The sequence below is a fragment of the Phoxinus phoxinus genome, assembly GCF_949152265.1.
Source record: "Phoxinus phoxinus genome assembly, chromosome: 24".
Classification (NCBI taxonomy): Eukaryota; Metazoa; Chordata; class Actinopteri; order Cypriniformes; family Leuciscidae; genus Phoxinus; species Phoxinus phoxinus.
In genome coordinates this window covers 11,221,284-11,248,180 of record NC_136899.1, presented here as the reverse complement: position 1 = coordinate 11,248,180, position 26,897 = coordinate 11,221,284, and the positions used below count along the sequence as shown (strand labels likewise).

The following is a 26,897-nucleotide window of genomic DNA, read 5'->3' as shown; positions in this document are numbered from 1 at the left end:
TCAGCTGTTTGCAATGAACAAATCAAACAAAAGTGGTTTCCCCAAATTCAACTGAAATTGCAACTTACCTGGCGCTAGAGCCTGCACCTGTGACCCTTTTATTTAATCTGTACAAGCTAGAAGCCTGAAGTACAATGCATATATCAAAGTAATAGGCCACCTCTGCCCGTACATCTAGAGCTATTTACAGCCTGTGTGAGCTAACAGAATATAAGCCAATTACAGGCTTCCAGGGTTTGAGCTTTTAGCTTTAGAGAAACTTGAATACACTGTATGAAGTGGCTTCTGATCAGTTGTAAATGAATGCACCTAAACATTTACATCCATCCATCTGTCTTACCTCTCCATTCAGAAAACAGTAGAGTACAGCAACCACAAAACCCTGTTAAAACAAATGAAAGCAACTTACTCGCACGTCACTGTAGGTACAGAGTAGGCATTGCAAGGCCATTCATTCAAAGTATTACACACAGGAATGGCAATGTGCTAAATGTCTAGAGAATACCATTTCCCACCAGACTGTCTATGATTGTGGCCTAAAAATATAGGTTTGAGTCCTGAAGCAGACAAAAGTATAATTAACTAAGGGGGGCAGATCCTTCTTGAATTCATGCCAGTCATTCTGGTGGCTAAAGAAATTATAATTGGGGCACTTTTTTATCCCCAGAGCTTATTTTTATTAAAACTAACTTTTTTTGTATATGAAGGTCACATTTAAAATTGTCTTGGAAACATTTTACCATGCCTTTATGATTTTTTTTTTGTTGTTTTTTTGCCACATTTTTAATTTGTTTTTAAGTATAGATTGTATTATACGTGAGAATGTATATATAAATATATGTAATATTTAGTGTATAAAAAATAATATTTTTCACCAGCATAATTTCCAACGCAGAATGCCATTAAACACAATACATCATTTGGGATGTGTCCAAGATCTTAAAGTAAAATGAATAAATTAATGAGAGTGTGAAAAGTGTTTTTAGGAGAGTTGATTTTCTAAACATCCACAGGGTAAAAAAGCCAAACACCCAATTACGCCATTAAAAAAACAACAGCCAATAGCTAAAGTGTGTGTGAGAGAGATGCTCTTTGGAGACTGTTTGAGGACCCCTGAGCAGTTCTACCAGACATCATTAAACTATTCTGCTATTTGAACAACAGTCCTACCATTAGCCTGAGAGCATTTCCTGTCACTTGGGACTATATATTGATATTTGGGCTCTAGTTTTTTTTTTTTTTCAAAGACAGTTTGAGTGATTAAATCCTCAGACGTACCTGAAATGACCCAAGAATGAGGTCAAACACAAGCCTTAGTTCAGTTTTTATGTTCTCTGGAATGAAAGCGAATATGATGAAGTTAATCCCAAAGAGTGGAATCAACAAAAGCGTGGATTTTGCCAGCCTCCTATAGAAAAGAAGAGGGGAAAAACATAACAAATAGCATTATGCGATACTTTGTTGTCATGCATAACCTGCACTCAGCACGGGTCTGAGAATGATATTATTACCAGGTTATATCGAAAAGCATATTACTGGAATAACAACATTAGTGATGCTGGGTAGAAAATTGCAGGTGCTTAAGAACCGCGTCTTGTTTTGTGCGAACTGCACAGCGCAGAGTTACTCAAGGACAAAGGACATTAAATCATCCGAACAATGGCGGAGAGAGCCACTGACATTTTAGATGATGAGATTGCAGTGCGGTCGGTTCTCACTCGCTGCTGGAGAGACCAGCTAAAATATCCCCATATTTTATGCCCGTGTTAAAATTACATAAACTAAAATGCTTCTCATGTACCTCCCGTCCGAAAAGACCAGAATAGCTGATCTACAGCAGAAGTTGTGCTTTAGATGCTGATGTCCCCATCAGACTCCATAACTATCTTAACCAACAAGACTTGTGGCCAATCGGCTTTTGTTTCCTGATGGTCTTGCTGGTAAGCCTCAGCTAGACCAGCACTTATCCACTTTAACCAATCTTGGCCAGCATTTAAAGGGATAGTTCACCCAAAAAAGAATATTCGTCATCATTTATTCATTTTAAGCTTCAAAAGGGATGCAAAAACACCATAAACATACAGTAGTAAAAGTAGTCTCATTTGCAATATTCCAAAGTCTATACCTGTGAGGAAAAGACTGAAATTTAAGTCGCTATTCAATCTGCACCTTTGCTGCAGTTCTCGAATCTTATTCACGTTTTTTTTTTTCAAGATGTCTCACAGTCTCGCAGAAGAAAGTAAGTCAAATGGGTTTGGAATGATGTGAGGGTGAGTAAATGACGACAGAATTTTCATTTTGTGTGAACTATCCCTTTTTATCCCTTTAAATTTCAATCTGGTCCTCTCAGCAGGGTGAGGAGATTACAGAGAACAAAGGACAGAATGAATCTTATTTTAAAAGCAGAAACCTGTTTGAATGGAGTCCAAAATACTTACGAATATTGGTTTGATTCATTTCTCCCGATGTCAGGACAGTTGATCTTCTGCCGCAGTATCCGGATGATACAGATGAACAGGATAAAGTTCATCTGTTGTTGGTGGAAAAACAAAATAACAAAAGAGTGGGTGTCGTTATTTTGCTTCATGTCACGATTCAGCAAAGATCACTGAAACCACTGAGGGGTCATAAAGTCAATGGTCCCGAAGCACAGTGTTTATTATTACTGTCTCGAAGAAAAGCAGGGAACGAAGTCTATTAGCAAAGGTACAGAACAAAACTACCTCCTTAAGATGGCAGCGAGACAGATAACATTAACTCTAAGTAGACAAGATGGCCTGTATTAAGACTTTTTACTTTCTGACTAGCAAAAACAAGCAATAACTGTGCAATAGGCATGTCTGAGTGGAGGAAGACAAGAAGTGCCTCAGTTTTCCAGCCGAAAATAGCAAATCCCAGACACTATAAATAAATCGCCATAAACATTCGATTCGATTGACATATCTCTCTCTCTCTCTCTCTCTCTCTCTCTCTAAATCTCTTATAAGAAAAGCCAAGAAGGGCTTTTAAGAGCGTTTTTCGCACCTTTCAGCCCTTATTGATATTTCATGTATAATGTAAATCCCTGGAGGGAAACATTGCCTGGCACATTGGTCCACAGGTTTTGTGTGTTACTTAAATCCTAACACTCAGCACTAAGGCAAATCATTACATTGTAACGTTATAAACGAGAAAAAAAAACTGGGGGAAAAAAGCCAGAACAGAAAGTAAAACCCATGAGAGATTGACTGCTATGAAGTATTCACAATAATTATTAGAAGCTTGCTCACAGATGTATGTGTATGTAATATTTGTTGTTATCTGAGAGCTTTCAATAATTATTACACGGGAAATTATATTAATTATGTGAAGCCAGGTTGACCCATGAAATTGTAGGGCCTTTTCTTGTAGGAGAAAGAAAAAACGAACAAAATATACACAAAATTCTAAAGAATGAAAATATATACAAAAATGTATTAAATAATAAAAAATTATATAAAAGAGACAGTACTGTATAAAATATGAAAGACTGAAAATATATAGAAAATGTCAAAATAAAAGCGTTCAAAATAAAACGATAGAAAAGAGAAAGCATTCAAACTACAAAAAAATATATATATATATAAATTAATAAATTATATAAAACAAATTAAAAAGAACACTCTAAAAAATATTATACTAAATAAAATGAAAAATAAATATAAAAATAAAAGCATTTTGCAAATATACAAAAGAGAAAGCAATCTAGAAATAACTAATATTTAAAATATTAAAATATATAAAATTACAAAAATATAAAATACTAATGAATTTGTATATAATATATTTATAGAAAGGGCATCTCACCAGAATTGAAGCTAATATCGGGGTTTTGATAATCCACCAGAATGGGTCGGTATTTTCGATTATATCCCAGCATCTGAAAGAAAGAAAAAACGGCAAACAAATGTCATGTATATTTCTGCTTGCATTATTTTATGTCTTGATTTTTACATAAAATCATTTAAGCCTTTGACTGATGTGTTTATCTTACCCCACATCTTTGAAGTAAGCCTTGGCAAAGCTCCAAGCCATGATGAAAATCGCTGGACCTCCTGCAGCGAGATAAAATAGAGTGTAAAGTCAGTCGGTCGCTTTAAATGGCTTATTGACATGATCAGTATATGTCAAAGGTTAACAAAAGGGTGAGTAAAAAGGGTCATAAACATGCACATAAAAACTATGACACCTACCCCAACCAATCAGAATGTACCACCAGAAGTACTTCCTCTCTGAGAAGAAGGAGACGGCCAACAGAGCATGAAGATACAGACCTTCCACTAGGAGCCAGAAGAAGCTTGCCATAATGCAATACTGGAAAAAGACGATCACAGCTTTGCAGCCAACCTGAAAACCAGACACGAAAAATGAAAATGGCTTTAAAGAAGTCATTCTTAATAACAACGATGATAACAACACATTGTAAAACTGAATATGCATATGTCACAGTGATAATTTCAGATATCTCGTTATTAAGAAATCCACTCTTCATTCAATAGCTTCCGAATCCAAATCATGCATGAAGTACTACCATTGAGTGATAAACTTTACTGGCAAATTAAATTAAATTGAAACAAAGCAGATATGCTCTTTTAAAAAAAGGATCCACAAGTTTTTTTTTGCAGCGTTGCCACAGGAAAAAAAGGAATTTGGGTTCCCCAAAGAACCCTTCATTGAACAGTAATTAAAATAACCTTTTTTGTGAAGAACATTTAAAAAATCTACCCTTTTTTTAACCTTTCTTCACTATAAAAAACCTTTTGTGGAATGGAAAGGTTCAGTGGATGTTAAAGGTTCATGGAACCATAGATGTCAGTAAAGAACTTTTATTTTTAGGAGTGTAGCTAAAGCAAACAACATCTGAGTGTTTATTATTTGCAATACAGTATGTAAAAAGGACATTTTTATGGACAATTTCTGACTGTTTACAGAGTTAAACATTACATGGTTGAAGCATGTATGTGTATAAATGTCTGATAGCCTTAATTAGCTAATATTATTACACCACACTACTTTATTTATCAATATTCCAATAGCAGTATTATAATACTAAGAAACGGATCACTTATTTTTTTCTCATATGAGGTTTGGAAACTTTTGGAGCTCGACAAGGCCAATGCAATTGTAAGCATAATGAAAAAAATAAGTTTTAAACTTACAAGAACAATTTACATTTACAATATATTTATTTACAAAGAAAAGCATTGACAGTGAAAGCTCAATTCAGGGTACAATTTTTTTTCAAATTAGGGTAGAAACCAGTTTGTATTATAAAGAAAAATGGAGACATCCAACTAGCTGATATTCAAATGAAAGACTTTTTTTTTTTTTCAAATGTTCTTTTGCAATTGTATTTTTTTTCTCTCATAAAGATAACGACGCCCAAAAACTAGAACAAATAAACTCTCGTAACTAATCTAACAGCCACTTTGATTATTTTCCTCCTATAAATATAGATACAAAATGAGATTACATCTGTTTATCTGATTTGAAGCATGAATGCATGTCAAAAATTCACATATTTAAGTATATTAATATACGTTTAAATATGTTATGCACATTTAAGAAGTTCAAGATATGGTTTTTGATAAGTTAGTAAAAATGTACACAAAAATATATACATTTGTAATTTCTCACAAACCCTAATCGATGTAGATAATTATTTATCATGTGTTTCCTAGATAGTGCTCCCCTTTTTGGGGTTTCTCCTCTCACTTCCAGAGAAATGTAAGCGCTGCTAATAGGCCTTCATGAAAGCAGGGGTTCTGTTTGGGCAGAACCGGTGGGAGGTAGAGAGGAGTTTGTTACGTGAGGACAGCGAGACATGGCAGGCAGACTGCAGGAAGACTATAAACAAATAACTGTGAGACAAACACAATGGAATGAAATCAGACAGGAGGGTGTAAGTGGTTGAAGGCAAAAAGAAAAGAGCAAAGATACAGCATCATGCTGAAAATGCCATGTCCTCATGCTCAAGAGCAGAATGAATTAATAAGGACTCCTAACTTCTGAGTCTTCAATATAAACAAAACCAGCAGGACAGAGCAGAAGGATTAAGGCAGGGAGCAGGACACGACATGAATGCTTTGATTGTTGACAACGAACTGGTTTAGGACTGCAAACACAGTGGCTGCGTCCGAAATCGCATAATCTCTCGAGTAGGTACTAAGTTTGAATACGTAATTACTTCACGACTGCTAAAAAAGTATGTTCTATATAGTATGAATGTGTGTAGTATGAATGTAATCTGGACGTACTACATTCGCCATGTTGTCATTATCAAGTGACCTATCAGCGTCTGCCATCGTATGCCCACTTCAGAATCTTGCCGGAAGAAGGACATCTGGGTACAAACTGTTTTTCGCCTACTATATAGTAGGAAGAATGCGATTTCGGATGCAGCCAAGGAGAATAAATAGGAGAGGAAATGAGGAGGGTAATGAGGGAGAGCAGGTGGGGCAAATAAACCAATAATCAGGAAACAAGGGCGGGGGTTAACCTTTTGAGCGGTACGGTCCCATATATGGGATTATTATTTATGTGCCCCTGCGAGTACGGTCCCACATATGGGATTTAGAATGAACAGTGACGTGACATAACTGCCAGATTCAAACTGCGCTTTCGCACGTTGGCTGGCACTGAGCCAGAGATGGACGCGCTCAGCGCTGTCATATATCACAACTATTTGCAGTGTTTTTTTAGGTTTCAGACATTTAAATACACATAATCACTAGTAAAACAATACATTTGGAGTTTATAAAATACACACTGATGTCTATGGAAGCAGCAATAACAATATATTCCAATATAATTTGCTGATGTGTGAAGTTTACTCTATTCGCCATGGAAACATTAAGGGGGAACGTTCTAAAATAATGGTCGCCTTAAAAAACTCACTCTGGGGGGTCAGTTAGAATATTTTAAACTTATGCGTGAAAGGGTTAAGAGAAGACAGGAGAATACATGGCACATAGAAACAAACATGAAAAGCCAGGTACTCACACAAAACATGACAAAAACAAGAGCCAGTTAAAACAATCACAAGCCATGTGCTCAAACAAAACATGAACACGCAGCCAATAAGAGCACTCACTGACTGTGCTCGCACAAAACATGACAACATGAGAGCCAATGAAAAACACAAGCCGGGTGCTATACAGAACAAGACAACACAAGAACCCCTGGCCAATTGAAATATAGAAACCAGGCATTCTAAAAACACACACGAAAAGACCGCAAGACGAGTGAATAAACCTTCAACCCGTGCGCTTACAAGAAGAGACTAAACATGGAGCATGAATGTCCAAACCCAAACACTGAACCAAAACCGAACTAGACAGAAGTGCTGGGATCTGAACACCATGCTTCGCACATAAATATCAGAAGGACAAAAGAGCATATGAACTTGAATTTGCACACTCACAATAACAAGACAGGAGTGTCAGAGCTCTGTCACCAAACCAAAAATAAATAAACTGAAGTGACAGAACCCTGACATCTAGATGTGGTGCTATACAACAGTTTGAACACAGTTAATGAACTGTGATGTTCATATCAATGAAACTACAATAAACTAAAGATGTGCAAGAAGGTTAGTTCAGGTGATTTTCAAATTGGAGTCGAAAAGGAGGAGTGAAGGAAAGAATTTAAAAGTAAGACATTTTTTTTTATTAATTTCTCTTTCCTTGCAATGTGCATACACTATTGTTCAAAAGTTTTTTTTTTTAAGACAAAATTACTTTTATTCAGCAAGGATGCATTAAATTTATCAAAAGTGACAGTAAAGTAATTTATAATGTTACAAAATATACCTATTTCAATTAAATGCTGTTCTTTTCATCTTTATTGATCAAAGAATCCTGAAAAAAAGTATCACGGTTTCCACAAAAATATTAAGCAACAAAACTGTTTTCAATATTGATAATAATAAGACATGTTTCTTAAGCACCAAATTAACATGTTAGAATGATTTCTGAAAGATCATGTCACACTGAATGCTGAAGTAATGATGTGGGAAATTCAGCTTTGAAATCACAGGAATAAATTACATTTTGAAATATATTAAAATAGAACATTTTAAATGGTAATAATATTTCACAATATTACTGTTTTGTTGGTGAGAATAAGAGACTTCTTTTAAAAACATTTTCAAATCTTACCAACCTCAAACCTTTGAACAGTAGTGTGTTCAAGAAAAAATATTTGATTTAAATTGTGTTTTCTATCTGTCATGATTCCTGTCTTGTGTGGACTTTTATCTTATTTCCTGTTCCGTGCCAAGTTTTGTAGTCCTTTGTAGTTTTAGTTCCTGATTGTTCCCAGGTGTGTGTTGTTTGCCAATCTCCCCTTGAGTGTTTTTATACCCAAGTGTTTCTCTTTTTTTTTCTTTTGTCTGGTGTTGTCCTTTGTTGGATGTATGTTTGGTGAGGCTCATTCTGTTATCAGTTCCCTGGTTCCCTGGTTGCAGTGGTTTTGTTATGTTTATTTCGTTATTAAACTATTTCTGCATTTGGATCCAACTCTTTTTTTTGTTTTTTGAGTTCACCCAGCGTTACACTATCCAAGGTGTGCTGGGCAGCATTTTTGGTAATTTAGTTAAAGTTAACTTCCTACAAACTAAATTTTCTCCAGTATATATTTTAATTATTTATTTTGAAATACATAAATAGTTTAATTTTGGAAACATTGTTTTATATCACCAAAAATCGGTCCAAAAGATTGACAGGTCTGATTCAGACACCCACCTTGATAAAATTTTTTTTTTAGTTTTATACATAACAATAAAACTCTGTCTTTCTAAAAAATACGTCTTTGAGCTCTGTGATCTGAGATCATAGAAAGATTCACACATTTTAAACTCTGTTCCTCTCTGCAACACTCTCAAAATGAGAGTGCACGCCTTACAGGCAGAAGAAAAGAATTGTGTGGATGAAGCAATCGACAGTTTAGACAGCAGAAGGCTCTGAATGATGCTTTCTCCTTTTGGGCTTGCGAAATGAGGCAGCGCAGGATGAATGGATCCAGCTCATAGTTCTAATGCACACAAATCATCCCAAATTACTCTGAGAGCCGCAACCTCTTGCTCAGGGCACGCGCTCCCTGAAATAGACAGGAAGCTTTCGCCGCGGGCTCAACCACACAAATGGCTAACAAACACCTTCTGCTGAGCTGAACCTCTCAACTGCCTTTTATAATGCATTTATTATGTATCATGCATAAAACCACTGCGACGAATACTTTTCATAACACTGTTTTCTGGCTATCAGTCATTCTGCCATTCCCCATGAGCCTGCTGTTATTTAAAGGTGAGAATAACGTTAATAAGGCAGCTTGACACATAACCTGTGAATATTCACTGATTCCACAGTAGATTAGTTATATTTTGTGTGCCGAAAGTCTTTAAAAGAGAGAGATGAAAGCCAGTGATCACTGTGAATTTTTGTAGATACAGATGCAAACTGTGGCTTTTCCAATTTTTTTTTTTTTATTTTTATTTTTATTTTTTATTTTTTTTATATAGCACAGTTTAATACAACTCACGTTGCCCAAAGTGCTTTACAGTCCACAAATAAACAGCACAGAACAAAACGGATAAGTAGAAAAACACATAGCCTAACACACATAGACAATAAGCAGTTTACAGTTTTTTTGCATAGGAATTTAAAAGATATTGCTTCAGCATTGGTTTGAACATGTATAAGGATGTGACTGATCTAATGGACATAGGAAGGTCATTCCACAGTTTAGGACCTACTCGAGAAAAGGCTCTGTCACCTCTATGTTTATACTTTGTCCTGGTAGTGCACAGCAGTTGTTTGTTCTCCGATCTCAGGAATCTAGGAGGGGTATAAAGAGTGACCAGGTTTGACAGATAAACTGGAGCTAGATTGTGCAGCGCCTTAAAAACTAGTACCAGGATCTTGTAGATAATTCTGAAACGTACTGGCAACCACTTAAGTGAAATTAGAAGTGGAGTCACGGCATCATATTTTTTTGCCGACTTTAACATTTTTGCTGCCGCATTTTGGACTTTCTGAAGACGCATAATTGCTCCAGTATCCACACCGAGATAGAGGGAGTTACAGTAATCCATTTTTGAAAAAACAATGGATATGATAGCTTTCTCGAAATCAGAGCTAGAAAGAAACGGTTTCGTCTTAACTAATAGCCGTAGATTGAGAAAACATGACCTCATCACAGAGCTGATTTGCTTGTCCATTTTTAAATCACTATCTAAAACAAATCCCAAATTTTTAACACTAGGCTTTACAAAATTACTAAGGGAAGTTTTATTTATGCACTGAATCACGTCAAGTTTTTTTGGACCAAAAACAATGACATCGGTTTTGTTCTCATTTAGCTTCAGAAAATTTGCGGCCATCCATTTCTTAACGTCATTTAGACATGCTAATAAAATATCGAGAGAGTTTGAATTTAGTTCTTTCACAGGCAGATAAATCTGCGTGTCGTCGGCGTAACAGTGAAAAGACACTTTATGTCTCCGAAAAATCTCCCCCAGAGGTAACATGTAAAGGGAAAAGAGAATTGGCGCAAGAATTGATCCTTGCGGAACTCCCTGATGAAGAGGACCTCTTGCAGAATCACGACCCCCAAAACTAACAGAAAAAGATCTCTCTGTGAGGTAAGATTCAAACCACTTGAGCACATTTCCCTTTAGGCCGACCCAGTGTTCTAACCGATTTATTAAATCTTATGTCAAGATATTTTTTGTCAAGAGATTTTTTTTGGCCCTAAAATAATAATATGATAGACTTTTTGTGACTTTTTATGTTGTAAATTCTGAGGTAGAAATAGTTATCAGAGACATTTTCATTTGACATTTAGTTCCACAGAAAAAAGTCATATAAGCCTGTGTAACGGAGGCCAGCTAGTAGTCGCTGTGCGAGTAGGACCCAGGTGGAGGGGTTACATTGGTGCCGTGACCCGGATGGGAGTGAGGTTTAGGGGGGTGAATGTAACGGAGGCCAGCTAGTAGTCGCTGTGCGAGTGAACCTCACTCCTCTGATCTTAATAGGCACTCTAACCACAGACGCTAGAGGCTGCAGTCTTTAGCCTCCTTGTTAGAACGCCTGACTCTCACGCCGGAGACTCGGGTTTGAGGCCCGTACAGAGCGGGGTGAGTAGGACCCGGGTGGAGGGGTTACACCTGGAGCGACCTGTGAAAAGAGTGACTCGATTTGGACTGTCCACATGTGCATCATTTCTGCCACGGGTGTTTTTATTTTTATTGTACTTACAATCATTGTAAAAAGTATTTTTTTAAAGATGCAAATAATATTTCTGGAAGTTGCATTTAAAATCCACTTGCTTTAAAAATCTGAGGAGTCAAATGCTCAGTTTGAAAGAGTATTAAACTTCTGAAGATTTCACAAATGGCCTTGATCTATTGTAAATTTCTGCTCAAACTGCAGACATGGAAAGACACCAGATCTGAAAACTGGACACGTGTTACAGCAGGACACTTCACTCTAGAAGCAAACTCACTCTACACACTGTGATAAGGAGCCACATTTTCATTGAGAGGTTTATGCTCTCTTGTCAAGTTCAATCAATAGTCAACTCAACAGCTGAGTCATCTCAGAAAACGTCCTTCACTATTACTAGCTGTCAGGTGATGACGATTGCCACGACAATGCTAAATATTGTGAAACTGATTCAACTCATTTTATTCGAATATTCAACTAAACTGCTGAAACCAGCATGAATTGCTCCAGATTGGTGCAGGTCTAGGTAACGGACACTCTTTTACCTGCTTTTTACTATTTTTACCTGACTGGTCTATTTTTAATTTTGACACTTTTACTCTTTTACCTGATTTTTTTTACTACTTTAGCTGGTTTACTTGCATGGTCTAATTTACATTTTCCCACTGTCACTCTTTTATCTGCTTTTTACTATTTTTACTGGCATGGTCTAATTTTAATTTTGACACTGACACTCTTTTACTTGCTTTTTACTATTTTGACTTGACTGGTCTATTTTTAATTTTGACACTGTTCCTCTTTTACCAGATTTTGTAATTATTTAGCTGTTTTACTTGCATGGTCTAATGTTAATTTTGTCACTGTCACTCTTTTACTTGCTTTATACTAGTTTTACTAATTTCGCTGTTTTACTTGCATGGTCTAATTTAAATTTTGTCACTGTCACTCTTTTACCTGCTTTTTACTACTTTTACTGGGTTTACTCTTTTACTTAGATGATCTAATTTTAATTTTGTTACTGTTCTTTTACATGTTTTTTTTAGTTTTAATTTTGTCACTGCCCCTCTTTGATCTGTTTTCACATATTTCTGTTGGTTGTTGGTTTAAGCAAAACCTAGCAGGTGAGGTTAGTCAACTAGCTTTGGTCCTGGTGGAGTTTCTGGAAATATTACTGGTTAAACTAGACAAGAAGCTATTTGGGACACTAGCAAACCAGTTAACATAGGCTTGTCAGCACAGTAGTGTAAAACTAGCACACAAGAAATACCCAATGCTGTCCGTGTAAAAAAATCACCCAAACTTCACATCACATCTTGTGATTTTGCAATGTTTTGAAAGGAAAATCTGTGAAATTGAATTGGCTTGAGGGGCTACAACAATAACAGTGGGAGTACACGCCATCCAGAATGACTGGAACAAGCATTTTGGCAAGCTGGTTCAAACAGAGGTCACCAACAGCAATAAATTCAGCAGCGAGTGTGAAGTTATGCCCACGGATGTTTAGCAGCAGACATAACAGTCGAGAGGCCCAAGACACTTCTGTTAACACACCACGAGACCCGTGAGTATAAAAAACTATAAACGTGATCAGCTGGGATAGACTATATTTAGTCTGATTACTAACAACGCTAGATGAATACTTGGTTTGCTGCGTGCGTGTGGATCTCACACAGTTTGCTAATAGAAACTATTACACACTGCTGAGGGATCCATTGGAAAATAAATAAACAGACTGTGCAATAATGAACTTACAGAGCCAGTGGAGCAGTTGTCAGACTCTTGAACAACATCATACAGCACCGCATCTTTGACGAAGACAGCAACGGCTTTCAAAATGAAGGACACGAACAGATGGATGTGGATGTAGTTACGCGTGCAGTGGAGCTTCCTGAGGGAATACAAGGAATACAATCAGCCACACTTACTGAATCTAAAATACGTTAAGCCTGATTGAGAAGTCCCCTGCCCCCTAATTACATCCCGTCCTTGGAACTAATAACGGAAAAAATGACAGCTAATTACACTACAAATGAAATCCTAATTGAGCTTTCTGGTCCTTGAAAGGGGTTCGTTAAACAGGTAATTTGTTGCATTGTGTTGTCCATTTCACACACATTTCTACTTACCGTAAACATGGGAATTCACAAAATCTGATTTAAAATGCAAGGTTATAGCTGCTCATTTAATGTCCAACATGCTTATTTAATATTATCAAGCTATGATGCAAAGTCAAAATACTAACCACAATGCATCTACACGCTATGGAACAAAGTAAGTCATATGGGTTTGGAGGAATACAAGAGTGAGTAAATGATGACATAATTTTGATTTTATGGGGAGCTATTCTTTTAAGAGTACATTAAGACATGCACTGCATAGACATGCAATCTAATATCTCAGAACACCCTGAACATTTTTTTTGTCTGTTTATATTGTCCATATACCTCACACTTGTAAAACAACTGACACTTTATTTAAACACTGGGTTCTTTCTGCCTCTGGTGTAAAGAAAATATTAATATTGTATAGTATGTTACAGTCGTACTCTCAAATACTGACACATCTACAAAGCTGTCATGCTGTAAATACTGTTAGCTTATAACACAATACAAGACAATACAGAAATAATGTATTTTTTACATTATTACAATTATTTAAATAAAAATGTTGATGTTGCTGGGATAACATTTTTGCATCACATGATCAATTTGCTAATTCATTGCTGGGTTCCCTATCAGAATAATCTAAATCCCATTGTCACTCATGAGTATGAAATAAATAATATGTATTTGATAAAAAAATGATAATATTGAGGAATATTATTAACATTTCCCGTATTCAGTCACGTGATCCTTCAGAAATCATTCTAATATGCTGATTTGGTGCTCAAGAAACATTTCTTCTTATTGCCAATGCTGAACATTTATGCTGCTTAATAAACGATGCATTTTCTTCAGGATTCTTTGATGAAAAGAAAGTTCAACAGAACAAAATATATTTAAAACAGAAATTTTTGTAACAACTTTGTCACTTTTGATCAATTTAAAGCATACTTGCTGAATTGGTAATTTTTGTTAAAAGAAAAAAATCTAGCTGAACTCAAACTTTCAAGAGTAATGCACTTCTCACAAAGCTAAATTCACAACACAATGCAGATTCTGCATTTTGTCTCTACATATAAATATTATCCTAGGAGTTCCTCTTTATGAAAATAATGTTTTGAAAGGGGTTGATTTCACTTTTTTACTCTAGTTAGTGTGTAATATTGCTGTTTGAGCATAAACATCTGCAGTTACAATGCTCAAAGTTCAAAGCAAAGGGAGATATTTTCTTTTAAAGAAATTGTTTTTAAGGACTACAACAAACGGCTAGTAAGGACTACACGACATTCCATCCCGCCCCCGGGAACGTGATTTATAGATTATCAGGACAGAATATGCTAATCAATGACTAGAAAATAACTACACATAACTTGAACATAAAAGGCTAAAAGTTTTTGAAATTTTCAGTGCATGTCTGTGTGAGGTAAAAGGACACACGCTGTTGAAGCTCCGCCCTCAGAGCAGCAGCTCATTTGCATTTAAAGGGACAGACACAGAAGCGGTGCGTTTTTGCTCACCCTCAAAAAGTGACAATTTTAACTTGCTATATAAAAATATCTGTGGGGTATTTTGAGCTAACACTTCACATACAGTTGTGTTAACAGATATAACTTTTGAACTAGTATTAATAAATGAATACATTGTATTAAATGTATCAGTAAATCTTGAGATTAACCAAGATTAATTAATGCTGTAGTAGAAGTATTGTTAGTTCGTGTTTACTAATGTAGTAGTTAGTGAATGAGATAAAAGGTAAAACAGTAGTTTATGAAACCTTATCGTAAATTGTTACCAGTCTTTGTTTTGTCTATATCAACTTCATCATTGAAGAGTCTGTTTATATTGAGTTTCCTTGTATTTGTCTTTTGTCTGGTTTTTGACTTGTGCTATTGATTTTAATTTGTCTAGCTTCATTGCTTCAATTTGTTACAATTATGTGTCCAGTAAGATGAATTCTAAACAATGTGTGGAAAAGTTACTATTGATTACTCCATGAAATCCAATTGCTTTGTTCCTGTGGCAAAAGCCTGCTGAGATGAGCCAAACATATTATACATCACAGCAGGTCGAAATCAATGAATCTCGTTTTTGTGGTCACTACAGCATCCAGCCCCAGGTTTGGATATTTGATAAGGTTCCTACATTGTAAAAAAAAAAATTTTTTCATTGGCTTTTTTGAGCTTTGCCCAATAGTTTAGTGTATGGACACTGTATGACAGTTTTACAGTGTATGGACAAAAACATTAAAATAACGATTCAAAAACACACATGACCCAGTGATGAAGCGTTGGTTTTTATATAAGTTGCAGTATTTCATTGCATAACATTGCCGTTCTCCCTAACTGACTATAACTTAACATTCATTTGAGTTAAAGGTCAAATCAGTGTGTTTCCTTTAACCTAGCACTCATGCGCAGGCATGATGTCTCTGGTTTGCTCATTTCACATGCTGAGATCTGACACTATCAGCACGATTTTACAGACACACGGGTCTATGTTGTGTCTCTAGTGTTGGCCATCTGCAGGATAACCTTGCATTATACCACTGACAGGTTTAGACCCTACACAACTTTTCTACCAAGTGTTTCTTGCTAAAGGAACAATTTAATTAGACCACAGACTGTGTTTCCACCAACCAATGACAACTTGTGACCTGAGTCATTCAATGGAGTGGGAGCAAGTGTTCAAACCGGCAATAATAACCTGAGGTGTGATCAGGTCTTCAGCCCCTGTCAGTCCCTGAAATCCCACACCAGACTGATATAGTCTCAGTTAAGACTGCTAAAGCCTGCAGCTGGAGTGCAGATAATGTTAAGAGATGGGATTAGGACTGATTACTTTGCTCCAGAGCTGAACATGAGCAGCTTTACTGCTCTGCCATACTTATGATACACATGAACCTTATTACTGATGGGAATGACAGCATTAAGGGTGGGTTGTGGTGGTTAAACCTCGGGTTGGTAATCAGAAGGAGAACGCCGTGAACTATCATACTTGTGCCCTTGAGCAAAGCACTTAACCCCAGGATGCCCCAAGGAGGATTGATGCTGTAATAACTGTGCTGTGAGTTGCTGAAAATATCCGTTTATGACTGTTTACAGCAGAACTTGTGCATTTTTATAGGTCAGCTTCTTACTAGGTTTATCAGACGCGGACTAGACGGAGTCCTGTCCCCAAAAATGTCCCCATTTTATAGCAAGTTCTAAACACCCTGCATATACAGTGCAAATAAGCCTTACCAACATAGCCTGTGGTTGCCAGAGCATACTAACAGTAGTGAATATATTAAAGGGGCTATATATAATCATTTTCATGTATTAATTGCTTTTTTTGGTCGTAAAAAAACATAAAAAATGAGACGTAAAAAATGAGACGTAAAAAAATGAGACGTAAAAAATTTAGAAAGCCTGATTTTTATGCAAAGGACTTTGTGTGAAAAAAAAAGTGCCGGATGTGACGTTTACAGTATGTGCGCTCCGGGGAGTTAATTCATAGAACTGATAATTCAGTGATAGTATTTTAACAAATGAATTAGGAAACGTCCCTGGATTCCATTTCAGAAATCTGGTCACCTTATTATGAACAAGATACATCCATAGCGGTTCCTGTCATGAGCATGTCACAGTAATGTGCCATGTCAAAAATGAATCATCCACCAGAACAGCATCATTAATAGTCTAATCCACTACAAATGTAATGTTTAATTCATACACAAATAATGTTGCCTAAGTGATTTGAACGCTAACTTGGTGCCGCTTAAATGATTTTAAATTAAATCGAGTTTGTGGTTCAAAGTATCACTGCTGGGTTTATTTATGAACACTGCACTGAAATGATTCTCTGATGGTGAAGAGTCTTCTTTGGCCTAGATGAAATGTGTGTTGTAAAATGCATGTAAGAAAGCTCTTATCTCTGTCATTAGCAGGGCGTTCTGTCTCTAGTGAGCCAGATCAATCACTGTAGTCTCACAACGGAAGCATGTTGCTCGCTGTTTAATCCTCGACAGCTTCAGCGATTCAGTGACTCGCTCCATGACACCTCATGGTGCATTTAGGGTTGGCTTTAACCATGCATGAAACACTGTTTTCTATGTTTAAAGCATGTTAGCTTAATCAAAATGTCATCCTTCAGTGTGAACTTTATGTGGGGACAAAAAGGTTGAAAATCTTTTTTTCCCCAGGAAATATTCAAATAAATTGTAATTAAGAGATTTGTAATATCATTTTAAAATAAATTTGTTTAAAAAAAACGATCTCAAATTTGAAATCACATTTCAGAAATGTTTTCCATGTCACATTTAAAATCTCACTATTTATAAAAATCTTTTTAAAAAGAATTTCAGGCAGATGTACCTTGTATTTGTACCCTATTCTTGGAGTCTGTTCATGCAATTAATTTATATGAAGATGATTAAAATAAGCAAATTGAATTATTTCATTTGAACTGTCAGGTACACACAAAGTAATTTGTCCTAGAAATAATTGCTTTGGATAGGTTCTTTAAAACTAGTTAAAGCAAAAACGGCACTACAAGCATGATATATCTAAAAAAAAAACATTAGTAACACTTTATTTCAGTGTCCTTGTTACATGTTGTTACTATAGTAATAACTATGAATTATGCATAACTAAATGCAGCTAACCCTAAACCAAAAACCTATTCCTAAGGCTATAGTAAGTACATGTAGTTCATTAATATACGGTAATCAGTACTTAAATGTATAATTACACTGTAACAAGGACAACTTAAAATAAAGTGTAACCACATTGTTTTGGCAGACGAACATAATCGGGCGAACATAACTCACCCCTAAACCTACATGTTAGCATAGTTTCGACAAATGTAGAAATTCTTACCTGAATATACAAAGTATTACAATGGCAGTAGTGAGAGAAATGAGAGAAACACTGTGTCCAATGGTGTAGCCAACCTTTATTGACCTGAAGAAACTATCCTGCAAAAGAAAAGAAAGAATGTGTGCTCACTAAACAGCACTGTACTCAGTTTAAACAACCATGTCTGCTCACATTTTCACATTACACACAGGAATAAATTACATTTTAAAATATATTTAAACAGAAATCTGTTATATTAAATTGACATCATATTTCACAATTGAATTTTTCTGTGTTTTTGATCAAATAAATGCAGCTTTAGTGAGGTTTAGGGTTACATTGTTACTATTACCTAGTTGTTTATTAGCTTGAATATTACTAGGATATTAGCTGTTTATTAGTACTTACAAGGCACATATTAATGCCTTATTCTGCATGGCCATATTCTACATCCATTAATCCTACCCAATACCTAAACTTAACTTAACAACTACCTTATAACTATTAACAAGCCGTAATTTGGAGTTTATTGAAGCAAAATTGTAGTCAATAGTTAGTTAATAGTGAGAATTGGACCCTAAACTAAAGTGTGACTGAGATTTCTTTCAAAATCATTAAAAATCATGACAGTAGTGAATAAAACCTTTTGATTACGGTATTATATTTCTCACCACCACTGAATGCACTTTCTAGATTATCATTCTTTTAAAAGCAAGACATTTTGTCTTGGTCTAAAAATATATCTCACATGCAGTATGTCAGTATTGTGTTCAATGTGTAAAACTAAATATAAAAGACTTCTACGCTCCGTACGCATGACGAGAGTGTGGTCAAAACATTCATCCACAGCCCCTCAAAACAACCTTCATAAACACTACAGCTCATAAAAACAACAGCCATGGTCTCTGACCATTACTGGCTTTTTGTCCATTTTATTGGATCCTGATGTCTGAAAAGGAGGATTCTTACTCAAGGTTTTCTTTTTTGTGTGGTAAGAATGGGTACTGTGCTGTCTCTCCTATGCAAACCTTTAAAAGAAACACCTGCATATTTTAAATAACCCCCTTTATAGCCTTTGACCAAAGTTGAATATAAAAACCTGAACATAGCAACAAGGAGCATCAGACGCTCATCAACAAGAACATAAAATTCCTTTTAAGTCCCATGCCCACATATTCCCGGTGGGTCTGAAGACCGAACGTGCTGATTACCCATCCTGTTGATGCGAAAACATGCTGGGAAAGCTTTCATCAAAGGGCAAAGGTCATTTGCTCTTCACTTAACTATACTCTGCTCAAAAGATCAAGGCTTTTCATGTTATATAATAACTTCAGCGATGGCTTATTTGTATGTTTACAAATGCCTCCAAGGGCTGACACCGATGTGCATCGCTAAATAAAGGAGCTATTATGTTTGGACTTAGTTTGCACTAGGCAATAAAAGGGAGGCTGGAAAAGGAGGCTAAGAGGTTGACTGAAAAAAGGTGAACGTTAGAGCTTGGGTTTTTTGGGTGAGGGACACTCTTTTTGACATGAGAATGATCGTTTTGTGTGGGCTAAAAGTCCAATAAGTCAAGAGTCTGAGCATTTCAGTGTTGTATATTGTCAGTGGAGTTGAAAACACTAGTTTGACATAAATGTTCTAAGATATTTTGCATGTACGTTTGATGCTCTCTAAAGTCTCCCAATTACCTTAAGTGATAGTAAACTACTTCAGCCCTATTTGGATGGTAATTGTTTCTCATGGGGACTTCTAAAAAAACATTTGCATGTACCTCAGATGTTGATTTATTCACAGCGGGGGAGAAAGTTCTGTGATACTACGACGAACCCATGAACGTGCTGCTTACGTGGTGTGTAATCGTCAGCTGTAAACAACATATCTGTTATTGCTTGGACAATTAATCAATTCATATTTAATTTAACAATAGAAAAATAATATCTTATTTATTATTAGATTATTTAAATATCCTGTTTAAAAATAGGAACGTGCTATGGTTTACATGGTTTTCTGTCTAGCGTTTCATCTCTCAAACTGATGGATGTCATTTTAAAAATGTGGAAATTAGCAGATATACTGTACTTAGTTTAGAGTAAGTTAGAAATAGTCTCAAAAGATCACATGATTTTGTTCTCTTATTTCTTTGTCTTCTTTACAGCTCCCGTTCACTGTAGTAGAGTGGTGTAGTCATTTAATTCTTGTAAAAAATGTCCAGTACTTCAGTAATAAAAGTGTCCATATTTAAAATGTGAAGCGCAGCAGTAACCCCAAAGTGGTCAAAAAGGATTTAGACAATTACTTTGATCCCTTCTTGTTAACTCAGAAATGTGGATTCAGAGATCGGATGGCATTTAAATTCAGAAAAACAGCAGGTAGCCTAATTCGGCCAATTTTTGGGCAGATGGTTGGAGAAAAAAACAAATCACTGACAAGCCCCTGTACTGTAAATATTAAAATGATCTTACGTCCCCGTGAGAAACAATTACTCTCCGAACAGAGAAACAATTTGCACTTACATCGTCACCAGTGCCATTCAGATTATAGCCACAATACACTGCGATTTCCATCGGGTCCATTTCAGTCCAGCCATCAGCAGTGCAAGTCTTTGAGAGGTTACCTGTGTGAGAAATGTAAAGGTCATTAACCTCAAGATACACCTGCTGGCTGCTCTATTTAGAAGTTGCATCTGTTTATTACTCTTTTGATTTTAACTGAAACAAAGTGAGCCCTGAGAGCTGGCGTCCTGGAGTAATGTTCACACAAAGTTAAATGGCTTTCTGGAATAAAGCAGAGAAATTCGGGGCCGCGTCACCCCTCTCGCTGAGGTGTTTCTTGGCACTTCTCACTGCACAGTGGCCCACTGAATGCAAAACTCTGTATCAGATCAATACGCAATGAGACCCAACTGAGCACTGTGATTCAGTGAGCGTATTGTTTTGATCTATACTGTATACAAATTTGAACAATGAATTATTGAGATGCTTGGGAAAGAAAAACAAATTTTTTTAGGTCATAAGATTTATGCAGCATTGGGAAGGCTACTTTGTAATCACTTTTTTAAGTAGTTAAACTATGGTTAAAATACTGTTTGAAAAGGTATTTAGCTACATTATAAGTTATGAACAAAATTTGCAAATTGCAGTGAAGTTACTTAAGCGAAATTTATTAACTAAATGTAACGTGTATGTTCTGTTTAAGCCTGCCTGAGTTCGTAGTTTGTTTCCTTGGTAACTCATTAGTTAATCATTCTGTTTAGTTCCCTCATTACTCTCCATGAACAGTTGTAATCGAAAGTATTCAACCCCAATTTCAAATCAGGTGTATTAGCCAAATTGACTTTCAGCTGTTTGCAGTGGAAAAAAAAATCCAACAAAAGTAATTGAAATAGCTCAACACAAAATGTTTAAAGTGGTTTCCACAAATTCAACTGAAACCTTTAATGGCTTCTGGAGACTTAAAATTATTCAACCCCCTGAATAGAATCCCTCACAACAGCACAAATCTGCAAAACAGGTGTTGTCTCAAGCACACCTGATGCAATTAATCAAGAGCTTCATTGAACACATGAAATACCTGAACTGGCTAGGTTTGTTGAGTGTTACTGTGATGTAGAGTCAGAGGCGTGCAGATCCATTTGCAAACACTTTATTAATAGAAAGCAGGCAGAGAGAATGCAGTAGAATTAGTGAAGATCTGGGAAGATCCAATACTCATAGACGATACCAGGCAGGGGTCGGGTCGGGGCAGGCAGCAGACGATAACACGGAGATCAGGATAGCAGACAGTGGACGGGAAACCAGGAAAGACAATTGAATGTAAACACTCAGAGATGTAGGCCGTAGCTGGTAAAAGACTTCGCAAGGAGCACTGAGAGATGACAGTTTAAATAGAGAGGAGAAGTGGTTTCACCTGTGCAGATGATTAGGAATGAGAACACGGCTGATGGGAAAAGTAGTTCAATATTCAGGTGAAGATGTTCTTTGATGACCAGAGAGAGATATTGATGAGCGATCTATGACAGTTACGTTCCACAGCATGTTATAAATATGGCGAAGTCAAAAGAATGGTAGAGAGTAAAGAGTTTCAAAAGTAAGTTTCATCGCCCTTCACAAACAAGGAACAGGATACTAAAAGATAGCGAAGGCACTAAATGTTCCTAGAGACGCATAGTTCGCAAGTTCAAAGTTAATACAACAGTGGTTATACTACCTGGACGGGTCAGAAAAAGGAAGCTATCAACCAGATTTCTGAAAAGGCAGGTTCAGAAAAACCGTTGAGTGACTGCAAAAGATCTACAGCAAGACTTGGTGGCAACAGGCACAGAGGTTTCAGCTCGCACAGTAAGACGCGTGCTAAACGCATGCGGTTTCCATGCTAGATGTACACCAGTATACTGACCCAAAAGCACAAGAAAAGTCTGCTCCAATTTACTCAAAATCATATAAATAAGCCACAGAACTTTTGGGATTCTGTTCTGTGAAGCAATGAAACTGTAACTTTTCGGCCCTATGGATCAGTGGTATGTCTGGAGGAAGAAGAATGAAGCATATGCTGAAAAGAACACTGCCAACAGTTAAGCATGGTGGTGCTCGGTGATGCTCTGGGGCTGCTTTGCATCTTCTGGCACTGGAAACCTGCAGCGTGTGGAAGGCAAGATGGATTCATTGAAGTATCAGGAAATCCTATGAGAAAACGCCATGCCGTCAGTGAGGAAACTGAAGCTTGGACCTTCCAACAGGACAATGATCGCAAGCATATCTCAAATTCCACCAAGGCTTGGAAGATTCTACAGCGGCCATCACAGTCACCTGACTTAGAAAATCTCTGGTGGGATTTGAAGAAGACGGTTGCAGCACGCAAACCCAAGAATATTACAGAACAGCAGGCCATTGCTCATGAGGAATGGACTAAGATTCTTTAGAAGCGCTGCCAGAAGCTGGTGTCTGGTTATAAATCTCGTTTGTAGCAGGTCATAACAGCAAAAGGGTGTTCTACTAAGTACTAAAGATGCTTGCCATGGAGAGCATGAATAATTTTGAGACTGCAGAAGTCAATAAAAGTTGCATTTTAAGTTAAATTTGGAGAAACCACTTGAAATATTTGTTTAAGTTGAGCTATTTCAATGACTTTTGTTTGATTTGTTCACAGCAAACAGCTCAATGTCTGTAAATTTGGCCAATAAACCTGATTTGCAATGGGGGTTGAATAATAATAATTTCGATTACAACTGTATTTAAGCCATGAGTTCTCCTTATTTCTTTTGTCTTTGAGATAAGTGGTTGTGTTAGTTGATTCTCCTGAATTCTCCTGTAATTTCCTAAGTGTGATATTAAAGACTGGTTGTTATAGTATTTCCTACGTCGGGCACTTCATTACCACAGACACCATTAAAAAATTCGAATATTTTTTGTAATTTCATCAGAGCCATTTTTTGCTCTCACAAAAATGACCCTGACAGTTTGACAGATTAAAACTTATACTGGTGAGTTTTTACTAAATACAACAAAAACCTTTTATATATACCTTTTGCGCCTTTTATATGAGGCTTTTTACACCTGATCATCACTTTGTGTGTTTCTACTGATTGGATAGTTATTTGATTTGTTAAGACGGTTCCATTTGGCCACATAAATTAATCAGACTTACCAATTCTACAGTACATATTGCACAAAAAAAAGCTTGTTACTGGAAAAAACTGTAGTACTTTGAAAACAGCTGAACTGCTGTTACACTATTGAAAATGTAGTTAGGACTAGTGTTCAATTGATTATGAGAGAATTTACCTTGGATTATAAACCATAATCTATAACACAATTAAGAGCATTTTATATGAGAATAACAGGGGGCATTCAATGACTAGATGTGGGTATCCCACTACAATAAGGCATTTAGAGAGAGATTTGTCTCATGGTCCACAGACTTTGTAAAATATGATGTATACTTCAGGAGGAAGGCCACTTTATTCCTCCTCAGTGAATTCATAGCGGATACTGTTACAATGTCACATATTGATCCGAAACAAGCCAACCATTTTTACTCAGGCTTGAATTAAAAAGACTTTAGGTGCATGAGTTTCTGTGTCTTTTTATTTATGTGAACACTGAATAAATAAAATTAAAAAATTAAAAAAGCAATGAGGTTTCTTAAAGGGGTCATCGGATGCCCATTTTCCACAAGTTGGTATGATTCTGTGGGGTCTTCATGTAAAGTTTGTAACATACTTTGGTTAAAATTCTTTAATGGTTGTGTAAAACAACACCCTTTTTACCTCCTCAAAAACAGCTCTGTTCACAGCGACCCGTTTCGGTGCATGTCTCTTTAAATGATAATGAGCAACTGCTCATCGCACCCCTCTCTTCCATGGGGGTGTCGACACAAGACACACAAAGTGCTGCCTTGGCGGACAGTATACAAATGGCTGAGGGCAGAAATATGCTAATACGGGCATTATTAACACCATATAAAAGTGAATTTTGCATCCAATGACCCCTTTAACATTGAAAAATGAAATTTTAATAGAGGCATACAATAGAGCACTCAAATGGAAACAGACTTAAAAAAAAAGAAAAAAAAAAGTACTTTCCAGAAGGAACAAATGCAGCAAAAACAGCTTAAATGCATCAAATCTAGACACAAAGACTAGACTAGCCTGCCCGACAGGCAGTGACCTCCATCTAGACAACAATGATCGATACTCACAAGTACAGTATGACGTGTTTTCCAACTGTTGGAAAGACTTATTGGTAAATTAACCCAATTACTGGATTTTTTTTTTCTTTTCCCCCACCAAAAACGTAATGCAAGTGGCAAACCATACACTGGATTACATTTTGAAGAAGGTTAAATAAGGGAAATGATAATAAGGTCTATTTGCCCAATAATTGGCCATTGTTATGTTTAGATTTGGCCCACTGACTCACCCTGGGAAACATTGGGTAAAAATCTATAAATCATGTCAAATGTCTAATCTTTCCACCTCTTCTACATTCATTAATGTAAATAAACCATAGATAACTCTAACTCTAGATACAAATATTGTTAAAAATTATGTTTTATCTCTCTTTTAATTAACCAAAGAAGACATTGTGACATTTGTTTTTGTCAATAGGCTTATGATTCTCTAATAACCTGCTGAGAGTTTTATTGTTCCTTTAATATGTATTGATCTGCTTATTTGTCATTTGGAAGATGCTCCATAAAAAGTCAATAATGGTAAGTACTAAACACAGATTCTGAAGCTGTGTTTAGTACTTACCATTATTGACTTTTTATGGCGCATCTTCCAAATCAATTCAAGGCTGCAAAAGCAGGTTGAACTTGAAGGTTTCTGTGTCAGCAAGTTGATTGGCTAATTGGCTCATAAAAAAAAAAAAACAGACCTAAATAAATTAATTGACGGAAAGCACCAATATTAAATTAATCAACAGATTAATCAACTCTGCAATGATTATTGGTGTGATTAATATGGTTCAATATTAACTTGTGATTAACATCAATTAAAGTGTTTCTGTTACTGATAATTATACGGCCCACTATATAGGCAATAAGAATAAAACAGCAGTCTGACAAAATTATGGATCAGTAAAAGTATTGTACCATACAGGATATTATAAAATAAAAGTAATTTGTACTACTTAAAACTGCAGATAATTCTATCAGATTTAGGGAAGTTCAGTGGTACCTCACTAATCTAGAGGGGAAAAAAATGTATGTTACAATATTTCATTTATTTAACTATGTCATCATACCACAACAGTATCATTGAGATACTATTATAGTTTTTTATTAATATTTTTTTTCTTTCATTTTTATGTTTTATTTCAATTAATGGTAACTTATTTGTAATTTTTTATGGTTTAGTGTAAGTTTTAGTTAATACACTGTACCAAAATATTTGTTTTACTGTTGAAGGTACCTGAAAAAGTTTAGTTTTATAATACACACACACACACGCACGCACGCACACAAACACACACACACACATATATATATATATATATACACACACACACAAACTTTTATGTTAGATGCGCGATTAATATTAACAACTAATCAATTTGACAGCACTAATTTTAAGAGATTTTTTCTTTTAAAATCTCACAGGCAAACATGCAAACAATCACGAGACCAGCAGTCAGGACATTCAAAACATTATCAGAAACGAAGATAGAATAAAGATTACATTTTCTATTGCAAAAGATTGTCTGGGGTGTGATGAGTTTATCAGATAATCCTGACATCATAATAAAATGTTGAATGATGATCCCATCTAAAACAATTTGAACACTGTCACCGGCTTGAAATTCAGTTGACTTTCAATTACTATAGGTTATTTATTTTTTGACATGCTGCACGTAATGTATCTTTTGAAATTCTTTAGATGCAAAATCTCATTCCCATAATCCAACAGCACACCACACAACATCTGAATCATCGGAGATGATCGGATTATTCAGATGATAATTATTAGTCAATTTTAGCCTTGATTTAAATAAATGTATTAATAATGAAAGGTGCATCATGCTTAACATGTAAAATTAAGGTTCTTTTTCACTTGCTATAAACTAATCCATTTATACCTGATGCTAGTCCCTGTTTTATCTGATATGCATATTGTTGAGATTATCCAAAAGACATGGATTAAAATCTGCTAATTTTAATACATTGGATTTATACAGACACGTTACCAGCACCTGAAAGCTTGTGTAATATTATTG

General features: G+C 35.9%; 1 protein-coding gene across 1 annotated transcript in view; it reads right to left on the bottom strand.

The window, feature by feature from the left end:
* Window positions 1-26,897, bottom strand: part of vipr1b (vasoactive intestinal peptide receptor 1b) — a 55,043-nt gene that overhangs the window by 3,204 nt on the left and 24,942 nt on the right. Inside the window, exons 4-12 of the mRNA XM_079601328.1 lie at window positions 20,697-20,797; window positions 18,202-18,299; window positions 12,996-13,131; window positions 4,212-4,365; window positions 4,013-4,073; window positions 3,826-3,898; window positions 2,439-2,530; window positions 1,279-1,408; window positions 341-382 (exon numbers count right to left, since the gene is read on the bottom strand). Coding sequence (XP_079457454.1) covers window positions 341-382; window positions 1,279-1,408; window positions 2,439-2,530; window positions 3,826-3,898; window positions 4,013-4,073; window positions 4,212-4,365; window positions 12,996-13,131; window positions 18,202-18,299; window positions 20,697-20,797 — 887 coding nt within the window. The remainder of the gene's footprint in view (window positions 1-340; window positions 383-1,278; window positions 1,409-2,438; window positions 2,531-3,825; window positions 3,899-4,012; window positions 4,074-4,211; window positions 4,366-12,995; window positions 13,132-18,201; window positions 18,300-20,696; window positions 20,798-26,897) is intronic.